Raw genomic sequence first — 17465 nt, forward strand, 5'->3', positions numbered from 1 at the left:
TGTCGCGCGTTGGAGTTTCCCTTGTATAACCTCAAGGTTCTCAACTCAGGAGAAGCCCGACTGGAATCCGGCGTTCTTTCAATTTCATCCCTTCTCCGCCCTTGGATGAAGATCCTGCGGCCCAGGATTACCCCGATGCAAGGAAGCCCTCTCCGACTCTGCTTCGGCCCCGCGTGGTTGATTAGGCTGAGCGTGGGTGTGAAGCACGGCTGTAGGGTGGTGGGGTGGGAGTGGGACTCAGCGTGAGCGGCGTCGCGGCGGAGGTGGGGTTGGGGATGGAGACGAAGCGCGTCGGATTCGCGGAGCCGAGGATCGAAGGCGACGGCGAGGCAGGGCTAGGAAGCCCAGTTCGCGGGGCCACGACCGGGGAAGAGGAGGCCGTCGTCGTCGGCGGCGGCAAGGCAAACCCACGGCCGCTCCGCCGCAGAGGGGTCAACGTGAAGCGGAAGGCGGCCCTGAGGAGGAAGCACCTGCCTCCCCGCGACGGGGAAAAGCGGCCGCCTCCGGCCCGGAGCTCGGCGCCGGTGGCGGGGGATTACAGGGAGGAGGACGCGATCGCCGTGCACCGTCGGGTCTGGGAGAGGAGATGGGCCGGCAATTTCGGCTCCTTTGACGACGAAAGTGAGAAGAAACCCTCTACTTGCGTCTGATTTTTCTAGTGCCACGCCTTACTTGTTCAGTATAAGCATCTATCGACGCTGGAAATTGAAGCAATTTTGTTGCTGTTGTTGTTACATCGGATTGGATTACACGCCACAGCCACAAATCCTACGCATAGATCACAGACCTTTTGCACTGCATATTGCTAGGATCATATACATTATATAGTTACTGAAACTAGACTGCTGGTGAGATTAAATCTGTTTTGCTGTTGCTGTTGCTGTTGTTAGATTAGATAGATTCAATGCCACAACCACAAATCCAACCCATTGACCACAGACCCTTTTGCACTGCGTAATTGCTAGGATAGCCTAGGAACGTAGTTACTGAAACTGGACCGCGGCTGGTCAAATTAAAGCTGTTTTGTTGTTGCTCTTGTTAGATTAGATTGGATGCCACAGCCACGAACCCAAACCATTGATCAGAGACATTTGCACTGCATAATTGCTGGGACAGAGGTTACTGAAACTGAACTGCTGATCGATTCAGGCAAGCCGTCCGTTTGCTGGTTCGCTGGTTCAGGGAGAACAGACAAACCGGCTGGTTAAATGTTCCATGGTTTGCCTGTTGAGCTAAAAAGTAAAAACTGTATGCCTGTTTTTCTTTTCCATCTGATTGCATACATGGAACAAGGCTGGTAAAGATCCTAGTTCCAGTCTTTTCCTATTTATCTGGCTGTATGGTCCGTTTTCGATAACTGATTGCTTATGTATAGAATGCCAACTCAGCCATAGATAAGAACATGGATGGCATTCATATCTATTTTCTGGTGTATGCTGCTACTTAGCGTTGTCTGTTACTGTTTTCCAATAACATGCTAGTACCATCGTCTAAGTGTCGACCTATATCTTTATTTGTGCTGCAAGTATTTATCACCAACTTAATTTGTCTTCTCGCAGCGGGTATCGGTCCCATGTGCTACACATCCGCACCGCCCACCCCGGAATACCTTTTCAGAGAACAGGCCGTGCAGATCTTCTCCATCAGGGTCAGGGCCCCAACAGATGGTCTCAAGTGGCCACTGCATGTCCATGGCTATGTCGCCACCAGAGACTCGATGGATCGCAATCGCAACTATCTCTTTAGGCGCGCAAGGGATAACTGCCAAACCCTCACGCAAAACGTGAGTACCACCTAATTTTCTCTGTTTTACCTGCCTTGTCAACAATCTCTTGCTGCTAGTACTACCCGGCCTCTTAATCTACTGTGCAATTAGATGTTCTACTTCTCATTCAATGTTTACGCTGACCAACCTTTATGTTTATCTAATTTCAACCTTGAACAACTAAGCAATCGAACAAATAAACATCCTTTTGGATCAACCTTTGATTAATATAATATGCTGGTTGCATCTCTGCTTGTTGGAAACAACAAGACATATTTCTACAAGTCTGTCAGTTGATTAATCACAGGGTAATGCTTGTGTTGCAGGATCCATTCTTGCTGTTAACAGGCCCATCCCGCGCGGTAGTGTTCCTCGATCCGATCACGTTCGAAGTCCAGCTAAAAGTGAAGGGAAAAGGGGAGTCCGAAGACGAAATGCTGGCTTTTGCTGTCTTCTACTACGGCGACGGGAATGCTTGTGCACGCAAGCTCTCCATGTCCATCCCCCACAACCGCTGCACGCTCGAGTATGAAATGGCGCTGCGGCCGTGCTCGGTCGAGGCCACCATCAGCGTCAAGATCGTCGACGGGTCATGGCCGGAGAACCACCGAGGACAGGTTGTCGCCCTCACCTCCGGCGTAGACGGGGAGATCGTCTTGCTTCGTTCTGGAGACAGAGAACTGCCCGTCGGTTTGGACGGCGCGATCTAGCTCTCGAGGCGGGTTGTTTCTGTAGATCTAAGAGAGAAACTGGTGGTTTCCGTGGACGCCTCTCTGTCCGGTTTTCTTGCGCGGGGTACAGCTGAGTTCAAGCCGGAGAACTACGGCACGAGCCACGGCATGTGCGACCTCGGTTCCTGCAAGATTCAAGTCGCCGTTGCTTGGTCCCTTTTCGTTATTGTTCTGGGAAGATAGATAGACCGTGTTGGGTAGTGTTTGGAGGTTGCCTGTGTAGCGATTTTCAGTGGTAGCATCCCTGAAGCTGTTGAACTGTTTCTGTATGGTCATGTCATGATGCCTTTTCGTGGCACTCAGCTTGTTATGTGTTTGCTCAGATGTTATGGTACTCAATTTGTAATTTTATACCCTAGGAATGCATGGATGCTAGAAGAAGAAGGTAAATTTCTGCACAAATTAGCACATGTTTATTTCCCTGAACACATTGCTTCCTATATCATCAATTCTAAAGGAAGTATATGACCACATGTTGTTTCCTTTATCATCAGTTTGGGTGTACATGGCCAAATTATTTCCCTGAACGTTGTAATATTTATGCCACTCGGGTCCAGTGTTGCTATTTACTCCCTCTGTATCGTAGTGTCAAAAAACGTCTTATATTTTGATAGAGAGGGAGTATGCTGTGTACCTGACACCATCCGGTTCAAGGCATTTGTATGCTCTTCTTATTGTACCTGGGAATAGTTAGAGAACCAGTTTTTTTGGGAGCATAAGAGAGTCAGCTTAGCTAAACTTATGACATGTTTTGGACCTCCAATGTTAATATAACGCCGCTTCATGCATGATAAAAAAATGTACGGCGACAAAATAAAACGACGCGGCAAGACAGGCGTCCTCTTCTACCACATATATGCCCGCTGACAACCAAGAGAAGGCAAAGGTTATAAAGGATGTGATGACTACAAGAGAGGCGAAGGTTATAAGGGATACAGTTAGGCATATCCTAACAATTGGCCAATTACAAAGTGGAGGATCCTCCATAGTGTTTTTGTATTTTTTTTCTGAATATATTCCTGCACAGTTTTTTTTATTAATTTAAAGACGTGTCATTGATTTAGAAGAACTGATTACAGTCCCAACAGAGGGCAAATTACAATAATGCCCCAGCTTACACGTGCCACTCAACCACGCGGGGATCGGAAACTATACACCCTAATACAGAAAAATCAAAAGTATCACCCCGTCAGCCTCCAGTTGGCCGAAGAGAAACTTTTCGGCCTACCGTTGGCCGAAGGACTTTTCGGCCAACGGTTGGCCAAAGAGTCCTCTTCGGCCAACACCTACTCTACTATTTTAAAAAATTCATATCAATTAGGACTTTTAGTATTTTCATTTGATTCTTTTTGCATTAGATTAGAAATTTTATGAAGTTTGTATAGATATCAAGTTTGACTAGATTCGAAAGTTTGAATTTAAATTTTCATGAATTTCCTCCAATCACTAGATTGCCTATAATTTGAGCTAGGAGTATTCTTTTTAGATGATTCTTTTTTCTACTGGTTCTGTGACTTTGTTTATCAATAGTAATTAATCAGCGAATTTTAGGATTATTTAAAATTAGGTTTTACGAAAACAGTTATCTTTTAATGTTTTATAGGTTTTGTGCTATTTCTTTTAGTTTTAGTTGCTTTAAATTGTTTTTTTATTTTTTGACATATTCTTTTAGTTTCTGTTAAGTTATCAGTAGATATTTTATTTGTAGTATTTTTTTGTATTTTATTTCTTTTATCCTCTATTTTCTTTCCCGCCGTTCTTTCCCTCCATTTTCTCCCGCTATTTTCTTTGCCGCCATTTTCTCCCGCCATTCTTTGCCGCCATTTTCTATCGCCATTCTTTGCCGCAATTTTCTCCTGCCATTTTCTTTCCCGTCATTTTATTTGCCGCCATTCTCTCCCTTCATTTTCTACCGTCATTTTATTTCCCGCCATTCTCTTTCCCGCCATTCTCTCCCGCCATTTTCTTTCCCGCCATTCTCTCCCGCCATCTACTTTCCGACCATCTTCTTTCTCGCCATCTTCACTTCTCGACTTATAAAACGAGCCTCATGGTGTCCACGACCGTAGATAACATTGTCTGACACGGTCTGTGTCTCCTGCGTTGGTGCTGCTGGTGGAGTGTGAAACACTGTCTGAGAGAAGTCATAAGTGTTTGCAGCTTCGTCATCATCATCGGAGAGTTTTTTACACTTATGACTTCTCTCACACAGTGTTTCACACTCCACATGAAGGCATCATCATCATCCTCCGTCGATGCAACACTCCTTATTGTGGCAGGAGAGAATGGCGGGAAAGAAAATTGAGGGAAAAAGATTGCGAGAAAGTATTTTTTTTCATGTATAAAACGGCAATGGTTGTACATTATTTATAAGGCACTTTTAATATAAACTCCTATGAAGCTCAAAACAAGTTTTGTACTAGGATAAAAGAAATAAAATACAAAAAAATACTACAAATAAAATAGCTACTGATAACTAAACAGAAAAAAAAGAATATGTCAAAAAAACTAAAGAAAACAATAAAAAGCAATTAAAATTAAAAGAAATAGCACAAAACCTATAAAACACTATAATAGAACTGTTTTCATAGAAACCTAATTTCAAATAATTATAAAATTCACCAATTAATTACTAATGATAAACAAAGTCACAAAGAACTAGTAGCAAAAAGAATAATCTGAAAAAATACTCCTAGCTCAAATTATAGGCAATCTAGTGATTTGAGCAAATTCATGAAAAATTCAAATTCAAACTTTCAAATCTAGTCAAACTTGATATCTACAGAAACTTCATAAAATTTCTAATCTAACGCAAAAAGACTCAAATTAAAATACTAAAAAATCTAATTGATATGAATTTTTAAAACAGTAGAGCAGGTGTTGGCCGAAGAGGGACTATTTGGCCAACTGTTGGCCGAAAAGTCCTTTTTGGCCAGGGGTTGGCCGAAAAGTCCCTCCCCGGCCAACGGTTGGCCGAAAAGTCCCTCTTCGGCAACAGGAGGCCGTGATGACCCACAAGTGTAGGGGATCTATCGTAGTCCTTTTGATAAGTAAGAGTGTCGAACCCAACGAGGAACAGAAGGAAATGATAAGCGGTTTTCAGTAAGGTTTTCTCTGCAAAGCACTGAAATTGTAGGTGATAGATAGTTTTGTGATAAGATAAATTGTAACAAGTAACAAGTAAATAAAGTAAATAAAGTGCGGCAAGGTGGCCCAATCCTTTATGTAGCAAAGGATAAGCCTGGACAATTTTTTATAATGAGAAAGGAGCTCCCGAGGACACATGGGAATTATCGTCAAGCTAGTTTTCATCACGCTCATATGATTCGTTCGGTACTTTGATAATTTGATATGTGGGTGGACCGGTGCTTGGGTACTGCCCTTACTTGGACAAGCATCCCAATTATGATTAACCCCTATTGCAAGCATCCGCAACTACAAAAGAAGTATTAAGGTAAACCTAACCACAACATTAAACATATGAATCCAAATCAGCCCCTAACGAAGCAACACATAAACTAGGGTTTAAGCTTCTGTCACTCTAGCAACCCATCATCTACTTATTACTTCCCTATGCCTTCCTCTAGGCCCAAATAATGGTGAAGTGTCATGTAGTCGACGTTCACATAACACCACTAGAGGAAAAGACAACATACATCTCATCAAAATATCGAATGAATACCAAATTCACATGACTACTAATAGCAAGACTTCACCCATGTCCTCGGGAACAAACATAACTACTCACAAAGCATATTCATGTTCATAATCAGAGGAGTAATAATATGCATTAAGGATATGAACATATGATATTCCACCAAGTAAACCAATTAGCATCAACTACAACGAGTAATCAACACTACTAGCAACCCACAGGTACCAGTTTATGGTTTTGATACAAGATTGGATACAAGAGATGAACTAGGGTTTTGAGAGGAGACGGTGCTGGTGAAGATGTTGATGGAGATTGACCCCCTCCCGATGAGAGGATCGTTGGTGATGACATTGGTGATGATTTCCCCCTACCGGAGGAAAGTGTCCCCGACAGAACAGCTCCGCCAGAGCCCTAGATTGGTTCCGCCTCGTAGCGGCGGAGTTTCGTCCCGTAAGCTTGCCCACGATTTTTTCCAGGGTAAAAGCCCTCATATAGCAGAAGATGGACACCGGGGGGCCACTAGGGGGCCTAGGAGACAGGGGGCGCGCCCAGTAGAGGTGGGCGCGCCCCCCCACCCTCCTGGCCAGGGTGTGGGCCCCCTGATGTATTTCTTCCGCTCAATAATTCTTATTAATTCCAAAAATAGGTTTCGTAGAGTTTCAGGATTTTTGGAGCAGTGCAGAATAGGTTTCCAATGTTTGCTCCTTTTCCAGCCAGAATTCCAGCTGCCGGCATTCCCCCTCTTCATGGTAAACCTTGTAAAATAAGAGAGAATAGCCATAAGTATTGAGATATAATGTGTAATAATAGCCCATAATGAAATAAATATTGATATAAAAACATGATGCAAAATGGACGTATCAACTCCCCCAAGCTTAGACCTCGCTTGTCCTCAAGCGGAAGCCGAAATCGAAAAATATGTCCACATGTTTAGAGATAGAGGTGTCGATAAAAATAAAATACGGACATGAGGGCATCATGATCATTCTTATAACAACAACATATATAGATTTTATCATATGATTTCTTATGCTCAAGTAATAATCAATTCACAATGTCAAGTATGGTTCAAAAACTTCATCGGGAACTAACAAACTATAATCTCAGTCATTGAAGCAATTGCAATTTATCATAACATCAGAAAGAGTCATCAATAGAGCTTTTCAGCAAGTTCACATACTCAACTATCTTGTAGTCTTCTACAATTGCTAACACTCACGCAATACTTGTGGTTATGGAGTTTCAGCCGGACACTGAGAAAGATATGGGCTTATTGTGTTGCCTCCCAACGTATTCACCTTTAGGTGATGTCAACAATAATAGCCCATGCTAACTTACATCCAATTGGATATATATATCATGATCTTTCAAATACGAGGAGCTTGCCCAAGAATAAAGTGAAAAAGGGAAAGGTGAGGATCACCTTGACTCAAGCATAAAGTAAAAACATAAAGTAAAAGATAGGCCCTTCGCAGAGGGAAGCAGAGGTTGTCATGTGCTTTTAGGGTTGGATGCATAAAATCTTAATGCAAAAGAATGTCACTTTATATTGCCCCTTGTATGTGGACCTTTATTATGCAGTCCGTCGCTTTTATTACTTCCACAACAAGATCGTACAAAGCTTATTTTCTCTGCACTAATAAGTCATACATATTTAGATAGCAATTTTTATTGCCTGCAACATGACAACTTACTTGAAGGATCTTACTCAATCCATAGGTAGGTATGGTGGACTCTCATGGCAAAACTGGGTTTAAGGATATTTGGAAGCACAAGTAGTATCTCTACTTGGTGCAAGGAATTTGGCTAGCATGAGGGGGAAAGACAAGATCAACATGTTTGGAAGGTCAAATGACAATATACTTTAACTGAGATGTGAGAAAACATAAACCATTACGTTGTCTTCCTTGTCCAACGTCAACTTTTTTAGCATGTCATACTTAATGAGTGCTCCCAATCATAAAAGGTGTCCAAGATAATATATTTGTATGTGAACCCCTCTTTACTTATCACTTCCTATTAATTGCAACGATGACCAAGACTATGTTTATCAACTCTCAACAACTTTTATGCGTCATACTTTCTATATGTGAAGTCATCACGAACCATAAGATCAATATGAACTCTTTTATTCTTTCTACTTCCTCAAGATCATAGCAACATAGCAAAGCCCTTGACTCAACACTAATCTTTATTATAGATAGCTCACGGTCTCGAATACATAAAGAGATCATAAAGCAAAACTCAAAACTACTTGATATCAAAACTTCAATCTACTAGATCAAGATACTACTAAAAGGATCGAACTAAATAAAATGGTAAAGATAGGAGTGTGATGGTGATACGATACCGGGGCACCTCCCCCAAGCTTGGCAGTTGCCAAGGGGAGTGCCCATACCCATGTGATTATGTCCTCGGAGGTGGTGAAGTAGGAGTTGTTGATGATGTAGGCTTGTCGTCTGTCTTCCAAGGCATAGGCTCTCCATCATAGAAGGATGATCGAGTCTCCAGGATCCTTAAATCTGCAGCCAAACTCATCCTCTTGAATCTATATTCATACTCACAGTTCTGGTTTTGCAGGTCATAGATCTGGGCTTGGAGGTGCTCGATTTTCTCTTCAAGCTTGAAGATGGTCTCCCCAATGACTTTGGCATCCAACTTGTGGTTGTTGGTGAACTCCGTGATCATCATCTGGTTGGCGTTGAGTCCACGCCCCACCATCCCTTGGCACTTGAAAACTTTCTGCTCCACGGCTTCGAGCTTTGTCTCCATGCTTCCGGTACGCCTTGGTCCCTCCACATTGCGGATGTGCAGCACCCCCTCACGCATCTCAATGGTTTGAGGGTGTTGCAGCACCTCCGCGAGATAGGGGTTGATAACCCTCTCAAAAAACTTGTCCTTGAGAGCGCTTGAAGACGACATGATTCTCTAGATCTGAAACAGAAATAGCTCGAAACGAAAACAGAGGATACTTGCGTGATACGGTGGTCAAAACCTTCGGGAGTATATATAATGAATTTTTACCGACCAAAATACGTAACGTGCAAGAAAACGGAGTCCGGGAGGCACACGAGGTGCCCACGAGACAGGGGGGCGTGCCCAGTAAGGGTGGGCGCGCCCTCCACTCTCGTGGAGGCCTTGTGTCCCTTTCGGACTACTTCTTTATTCCTAAAATTCTTAAATATTCCAAAACTGATAAAAAATGCCATTGGAGTTGTTTTGGAGTCGGTTTACTTACTGTACCACATACCTATTCCTTTTCGGAGTCTGGAACATTCTGGAAAGTGTCCCTTATGTATTCCTCCGGGGTTACGGTTTCAATAATATTAGTTTCAACATTGATAGGATTACCTGAAATATAATGTTTAATTCTTTGACCGTTCACCACCCTCGGGCTTGTGCCTTCGAAGTTGTTGATTTTTATGGCACCAGAACGATAGACCTCCTCAATAACGTAGGGACCTTCCCATTTATAGAGAAGTTTTCCTGCAAAAAATCTTAAACGAGAGTTGAATAATAACACATAATCTCCTATGTTAAACTCACGCTTTTGTATCCTTTTATCATGCCAGCGTTTGACTTTTTCTTTGAATAACTTGGCATTCTCATATGCTTGGGTTCTCCATTCATCGAGTGAGCTAATATCAAACAACCTCTTCTCACCGGCAAGTTTGAAGTCATAATTGAGCTCTTTAACAGCCCAATATGATTTATGTTCAAGTTCAAGAGGTAAATGACAAGCTTTTCCATAAACCATCTTATAAGGAGACATTCCCATAGGATTTTTGTATGCAGTTCTATAGGCCCATAATGCATCATCACGTTTTTTGGACCAATTCTTTCTAGATCTATTCACAGTCTTTTGCAAAATTAATTTGAGCTCTCTATTGCTCAACTCTACTTGACCACTAGACTGCGGATGATAAGGAGATGCGATTCTATGATTAACATCATACTTAGCAAGCATCTTACGGAAAGCACCATGAATAAAATGTGAACCACCATCAGTCATAAGATATCTAGGGACTCCAAACCTCGGAAAAATAACTTCTTTAAGCATTTTAATAAAAGTGTTATGATCAGCACTACTAGTTGGAATAGCTTCTACCCACTTAGTAACGTAATCAACAACAACTAAAATATGTGTATAACCATTACAGGCAGGAAAAGGTCCCATATAATCAAAGCCCCAAACATCAAATGGTTGAATAACAAGAGAATAATTCATAGGCATTTCTTGACGTCTACTAATGTTACCTACTCTTTGACATTCATCACAAGATAAGACAAACTTACGAGCATCTTTGAAGAGAGTATGCCAATAAAAACCAGATTGCAGTACCTTGTGTGCAGTTCTATCTCCAGCGTGGTGTCCTCCATAAGATTCAGAGTGGCACTTGCGTAGGATTTGTTCCTGTTCATGCTCAGGCACACAACGTCTAATAACACCATCTACTCCTTCTTTGTAAAGGTGTGGGTCATCCCAAAAGTAATGTCTTAAATCATAAAAGAACTTTTTCTTTTGCTGGTATGTGAAGCTAGGAGGTATAAACTTAGTAACAATGTAATTAGCATAATCAGCATACCAAGGAGCAGTACGAGAAGCATTAATGACCACTAATTTTTCATCAGGAAAGCTATCATCAATATGCAGTGGGTCATCAAGAACATTCTCTAACCTAGATAAGTTGTCTGCAACGGGGTTCTCAGCTCCCTTTCTATCAATAATATGCAAATCAAATTCTTGGAGCAAGAGAACCCATCTAATGAGTCTAGGCTTAGCATCTTTCTTTTCCATAAGATATTTAATAGCAGCATGATCAGTGTGAATAGTAACTTTGGAATCAACAATATAAGGTCTAAACTTATCACATGCAAACACAACTGCTAAGAACTCTTTTTCAGTAGTAGCATAATTTCTCTGGGCAGTATCAAGAGTCTGACTAGCATACTGGATAACATTCAATTTCTTATCAACTCTTTGCCCTAGAACAGCACCTACAGCATAATCACTAGCATCACACATAATTTCAAAGGGTAAATTCCAATCAGGTGGCTGAACAATAGGTGAAGTGATCAAAGCTTTCTTAAGTATTTCAAATGCTTCTACACAATCATCATCAAAGACAAAAGGAATATCTTTCTGCAATAAATTAGTCAGAGGCCTAGAGATTTTAGAAAAGTCATTAATGAACCTCCTATAAAAACTGGCATGACCAAGGAAACTTCTTATACCTTTTATGTCCTTGGGACATGGCATCTTTTGAATAGCATCAACTTTGGCTTTGTCAACTTCGATATCTCTCTCGGAAATCTTATGCCCCAAGACAATGCCTTCATTAACCATAAAGTGCCACTTTTCCCAATTCAGGATGAGACTAGTGTCTTCGCATCTCTGCAAAACTCGATCAAGGTTGCTCAAACAATCATCAAAAGAGGATCCATAAACGGAGAAGTCATCCATGAATACCTCACAAATCTTTTCACAAAAATCAGAGAATATAGCCATCATGCATCTTTGAAAGGTAGCAGGTGCATTACATAAACCAAAAGGCATATGTCTATAAGCAAAAGTACCGAAAGGGCAAGTAAAAGTAGGTTTTGATTGATCCCCCGCTGACACAGGTATTTGAGAGAAACCAGAATAACCATCTAGAAAGCAAAAATGTGTGTGTTTGGATAGTCTTTCTAGCATTTGATCAATAAAAGGTAAAGGGTAATGATCTTTCTTAGTAGCCTTATTTAATTTACGGAAATCAATTACCATCCTATAACCTGTAATAGTTCTTTGCGGGATCAATTCATCTTTATCATTAGGAACAACGGTAATGCCTCCCTTTTTAGGAACACAATGGATAGGGCTTACCCAATCACTATCAGCAACGGGATAAATTATACCTGCCTCAAGGAGCTTTAGTATCTCCTTTCTTACCACTTCTTTCATCTTGGGATTCAGTCGTCGTTGAGGATCTCTAACTGGTTTGGCATCTTTCTCCACTGTAATTTTGTGTTGGCATAACGTGGGACTAATGCCCTTAAGATCATCCAGAGTATATCCAATAGCAGCTCGGTGCTTCTTCAGAGTTTTCAATAATCTTTCTTCTTCTTGCTCTGAAAGGTTAGCACTAATAACAACATGATATATTTTCTTTTCATCAAGATAAGCATACTTAAGATTATTAGGTAATGGTTTGAGTTCAAACACGGGATCTCCCTTGGGTGGAGGGGGATCCCCAAGAATTTCAACGGGAAGGTTGTGTTTCAGCACAGGTTCCTGTTTAAGGAACACTTCATCTATTTCCCTTCTTTCCTTCATAAACATATCATTTTCATGGTCAAGCAAATATTGTTCTAACGGATCAGTAGGAGGCACGGCAATGGAAGCAAGACCAATAATCTCATCTTTACTAGGTGGTTCCCTATCACGAGGTTGTCTACGAAACTTAGCAAAATTAAACTCATGCGACATACCCTCTAAGCCAATTGTAATAGTATCCTTTTCACAATCAATCTTAGCACTAGCTGTATTCAAGAAGGGTCTACCAAAAATAATGGGACAAAAATCACCTTGTGGGGAACCACGAACAAGAAAATCAGCAGGGTATTTAACCTTCCCACACAAGACTTCAACATCTCGAACTATCCCAACTGGCTTAATGGTATCCCTATTAGCAAGCTTAATAGTAACATCAATGTCTTCTAATTCAATGGGTGCAATGTCATGCATAATTTCTTTATATAAGGTATAAGGTATTGCACTAGCACTAGCACCCATATCACATAAACCATGATAACAATGATCTCCTATTCTAACAGAAATAACAGGCATGCCTATGATAGGTCTATGTATCTTAGTATCTGGTCTAGCAATATTAGCAGTCTCACCACAGAAATAAATAACATGCCCATCTAAATCATCATCCAAGAGATCTTTAACCATAGCAATACTAGGTTCAACTTTGATTTGCTCAGGAGGTGTATAAGCCCTAGTATTACTGTTACGAACAACAGTCGAAGTTTTAGCATGATCCTTTATCCTAACAGGAAAAGGAGGTTTCTCAACATAAGTAGGAGGAACAATAGGATCACTATAGGTGACAGTCTTTTCTTCAACTGTAATAGGTGCAACTACTTTTACTTCAATGGGAGGATTATATTTCAAACCACTTCTCTTTAGGGAGATCAATGTGAGTAGCAAAAGATTCACAGAAAGAAGCTACTATCTCAGAGTCAAGTCCATTCTTAGCGCTAAATCCACGAAAAGCATCGGTATCCATAAAAGATTTAACACAATCGAACTTAGGTGTCATACCTGACTCCTTACCATCGTCGGAACCCCAATCTTCAGAGTTGCATTTAATTCTTTCCAATAAGTCCCATTTGAAATCAATAGTCTTCAGCATATAAGAACCATCACAGGAAGTATCGAGCAGGTTGCTATCATTAAGAGAAAGCCGAGCATAAATTTTTTGAATAATCATTTCCCAGGAGAACTCATGATTGGGGCATGAATATAACATTGATTTAAGCCTCCCCCAAGCTTGAGCGATGCTTTCTCCTTCGCGAGGCCAGAAATTATATATGTAATTACGATCACGATGAACAAGATGCATAGGATAGAACTTCTGGTGAAATTCCAAATTCAATCGCTTATAATTCCATGATCTCGTATCATCACATAGCTTATATCATGTCAATGCATCTCCCTTCAAAGATAAAGGGAAGACCTTCCTTTTGACAACATCATCGGGAATACCTGCAAGCTTAAATAATCCACAAACTTCATCCACAAAGATAAGGTGTAAATCGGGATGCAATGTTCCATCTCCTGCAAATGGATTAGCCAGCAGTTTCTCTATCATACCCGAAGGAATCTCAAAGTAAATATTTTCAAAAAGTTCAGTAGGTTGAGGAGCAACTCTTTTCTCTTCTGTTCGCGGTGAAGATACCCCGAACAAGCCCCTCAAAGGATTAGTTTCCATAGTGACAAGTAACAGAAAATTTCAGCACACTATATAAATGTTTCCTTACCAAGTTCCACTCACCAAAAGCGCTACACTCCCCGGCAACAGCGCCAGAAAAGAGTCTTGATGACCCACAAGTGTAGGGGATCTATCGTACTCCTTTTGATAAGTAAGAGTGTCGAACCCAACGAGGAGCAGAAGGAAATGATAAGCGGTTTTCAGTAAGGTTTTCTCTGCAAGCACTGAAATTGTAGGTGATAGATAGTTTTGTGATAAGATAAATTGTAACGAGTAACAAGTAAATAAAGTAAATAAAGTGCGGCAAGGTGGCCCAATCCTTTACGTAGCAAAGGATAAGCCTGGACAATTTCTTATAATGAGAAAGGAGCTCCCGAGGACACATGGGAATTATCGTCAAGCTAGTTTTCATCACGCTCATATGATTCGCGTTCGGTACTTTGATAATTTGATATGTGGGTGGACCGGTGCTTGGGTACTGCCCTTACTTGGACAAGCATCCCAATTATGATTAACCCCTATTGCAAGCATCCACAACTACAAAAGAAGTATTAAGGTAAACCTAACCACAACATTAAACATATGAATCCAAATCAGCCCCTAACGAAGCAACGCATAAACTAGGGTTTAAGCTTCTGTCACTCTAGCAACCCATCATCTACTTATTACTTCCCTATGCATTCCTCTAGGCCCAAATAATGGTGAAGTGTCATGTAGTCGACGTTCACATAACACCACTAGAGGAAAAGACAACATACATCGCATCAAAATATCGAACGAATACCAAATTCACATGACTACTAATAGCAAGACTTCACCCATGTCCTCAGGAACAAACGTAACTACTCACAAAGCATATTCATGTTCATAATCAGAGGAGTAATAATATGCATTAAGGATATGAACATATGATATTCCACCAAGTAAACCAATTAGCATCAACTACAAGGAGTAATCAACACTACTAGCAACCCACGGGTACCAATTTGTGGTTTTGATACAAGATTGGATACAAGAAATGAACTAGGGTTTTGAGAGGAGATGGTGCTGGTGAAGATGTTGATGGATATTAACCTCCTCTCGATGAGAGGATCGTTGGTGATGACGTTGTTGATGATTTCCCCCTCCCGGAGGGAAGTGTCCCCGGCAGAACAGCTCCGCCAGAGCCCTAGATTGGTTCCGCCAAGGTTCCGCCTCGTAGCGGCGGAGTTTCATCCCGTAAGCTTGCCCACGATTCTTTCCAGGGTAAAAGCCCTCACATAGCAGAAGATGGACACCGGGGGCCCACCAGGGGGCCAGGAGACAGGGGGCGCGCACAGTAGGGGTGGGCGCGCCTCCCACCCTCCTGGCCAGGGTGTGGGCCCCCTGATGTATTTCTTCCGCTCAATAATTCTTATTAATTCCAAAAACAGGTTTCGTGGAGTTTCAGGATTTTTGAAGCAGTGTAGAATAGGTTTCCAATGTTTGCTCATTTTCCAGCCAGAATTCCAGTTGCTGGCATTCCCCCTCTTCATGGTAAACCTTGTAAAATAAGAGAGAATAGCCATAAGTATTGAGATATAATGTGTAATAACAACCCATAATGCAATAAATATTGATATACAAGCATGATGCAAAATGGACGTATCAGGCCGACGGGGTGATACTTTTGATTTTTCTGCATCAGGGTGTATAGTTTCCGAATTTGCTATAAAAATCATCATAGTTTCAAAATAAATCCGGGCATATAGAGGGCCAAGTGTTAGCAACAACAACGATAAGAGATCGGCACATCTTCACCTCGAAGCTTCCCCGCCGAAAACCACCGACAAGCGTGAATGTAGCCAAGCGCCGGTGATGTTGGTGAAGGTCGGCATTATCACCCAGAAAAAAGCATGTGCTTATTTAATTCCAAAGAGCACAAAATCACTTTTTCACTTGAAAAACTCTTAAACCTCAACTTGGGAGTATCTGACAGCTGGGAAGGAGAAGCCAAGCTAGACTCCGTATCCTTCCAATTTTAGCCCTTGGATGGAGTTCCTGCAGCTAGGTTCACCCGGATGCCAAGGCAAACCCTCTCCAACTCTTACTCGATGGATCCTATTTGGCGCTTCATGCACCCGTTACTGTGTATTTTACAAACAGGCGCCTGAAGCGCCTCACGCTGGGCCGGCCCATCTGGCTTCTTTATTTCTGTTATCTCTTTGTGTCTTTGCTCTCATTTGCTGGGATTGAATGTTGATGATTTGCTTGATGGGCCTTAAACTCCCATTCCCATATCCAAATCCCCCCAAACAAACATGTTGTAATGGTTAATGAACTAATTCACGCTCAAGAAGCTAGACGGGATTCTGAACTCATTGGCCAAGTCTTTATACCATTGGCCAAGTCTTTCTACCATATGGCGATATTACAAACCCCGGTATGTACACGCAATGTAGAGAGGACTTCTGGTCATGGAACTTTGAAAAGTCCGGGCGCTTCACAGTGCGCTCATGCTACAAGATGGTGATGGAAACGAAGAGACACGGAGAGGATTGGCTTGAGGGACGGACTGGGTTGTCTAATACATCTGCTACAAAAAATTGTCGGACACATTATGACATGTCACTGTCCCAGTGAAGCTCAGGATGTTCTTAAGGAGGCTTGCGCGGCATTTCCTGCTCAGAAAGGATGTCTGCAAGCATTGGAACATGTCTATTGATGACAACCATAGCGTGTGCGGGAGGCCCGATTCATGGAGACATAGCCTGATCGAGTGCACTATGGCACTCTGTGTGTAGGCGCTAGTCGATCCATTGTTGCTGGAGCATATGATAGCGACTACTGAACCTTTAGCGAGAAATTGGTTGTTCTTCATGATGGAAGTTCTTCCACATGACGATATCACAAGGTTGACAGTAACAATGTGGGCAATTTGGACGGCAAGAAGGAAACTTATTCATGAGCGCATCCAACAAAGTCTGCTATCTACTCACCTTTTTATCACGAGGTTTATTGCAGAAATACATCAGATAAGAGAAACTACACGACAACCAGATCCATCTTCAGTTGATAGAAGGAATAGGTGGATCCCTCCTCCGGTGGGTTTTGTCAAGATGAATGTCGATGCGGGTGTATCTTCTGATCATAACTACAGCAGTGCGGTGGCTATTTGTTGAGACAGAGATGATTCTTACCTGGTCTCTCCAGTGCTTGTGATCCAAGATTTTCTTGATGCATCCACTCTGGAAGCAATAGCGTGTAGGGAAGCATTATCATTTGCAGAAGATTTAAACTTGAAACACCTTCATATAGCATCTGACTGCATAGAAGTGGTGAACGGAATACAAGTCAATTTTGGAGGTGCTTTC

At 41.8% G+C, this 17465-nt stretch overlaps 1 protein-coding gene across 1 annotated transcript; it reads left to right on the forward strand.

Moving 5' to 3' along the window:
- The first annotated feature begins 275 nt into the window (after positions 1–275).
- On the forward strand, positions 276–2857 carry LOC119361462. The gene is made up of 3 exons (XM_037626655.1): positions 276–621; positions 1560–1783; positions 2092–2857. The coding sequence occupies exons 1-3, from the start codon at positions 276–278 to the stop codon at positions 2473–2475; spliced, it is 954 nt and encodes a 317-aa protein (XP_037482552.1). The 3' UTR covers positions 2476–2857.
- The last annotated feature ends 14608 nt before the right edge of the window (positions 2858–17465 follow it).

Source organism: Triticum dicoccoides, chromosome 2B, assembly GCF_002162155.2.
Source record: "Triticum dicoccoides isolate Atlit2015 ecotype Zavitan chromosome 2B, WEW_v2.0, whole genome shotgun sequence".
Classification (NCBI taxonomy): Eukaryota; Viridiplantae; Streptophyta; class Magnoliopsida; order Poales; family Poaceae; genus Triticum; species Triticum dicoccoides.

Excerpts from the sequence above, each read along its gene's own strand:
- LOC119361462 (XM_037626655.1), top strand. The coding sequence starts at position 276 with ATGGAGACGAAGCGCGTCGGATTCGCGGAGCCGAGGATCGAAGGCGAC. Across the intron at positions 622-1,559 it reads CGGCTCCTTTGACGACGAAA|CGGGTATCGGTCCCATGTGC; the intron begins GTGAGAAGAAAC and ends GTCTTCTCGCAG. Across the intron at positions 1,784-2,091 it reads GCCAAACCCTCACGCAAAAC|GATCCATTCTTGCTGTTAAC; the intron begins GTGAGTACCACC and ends CTTGTGTTGCAG.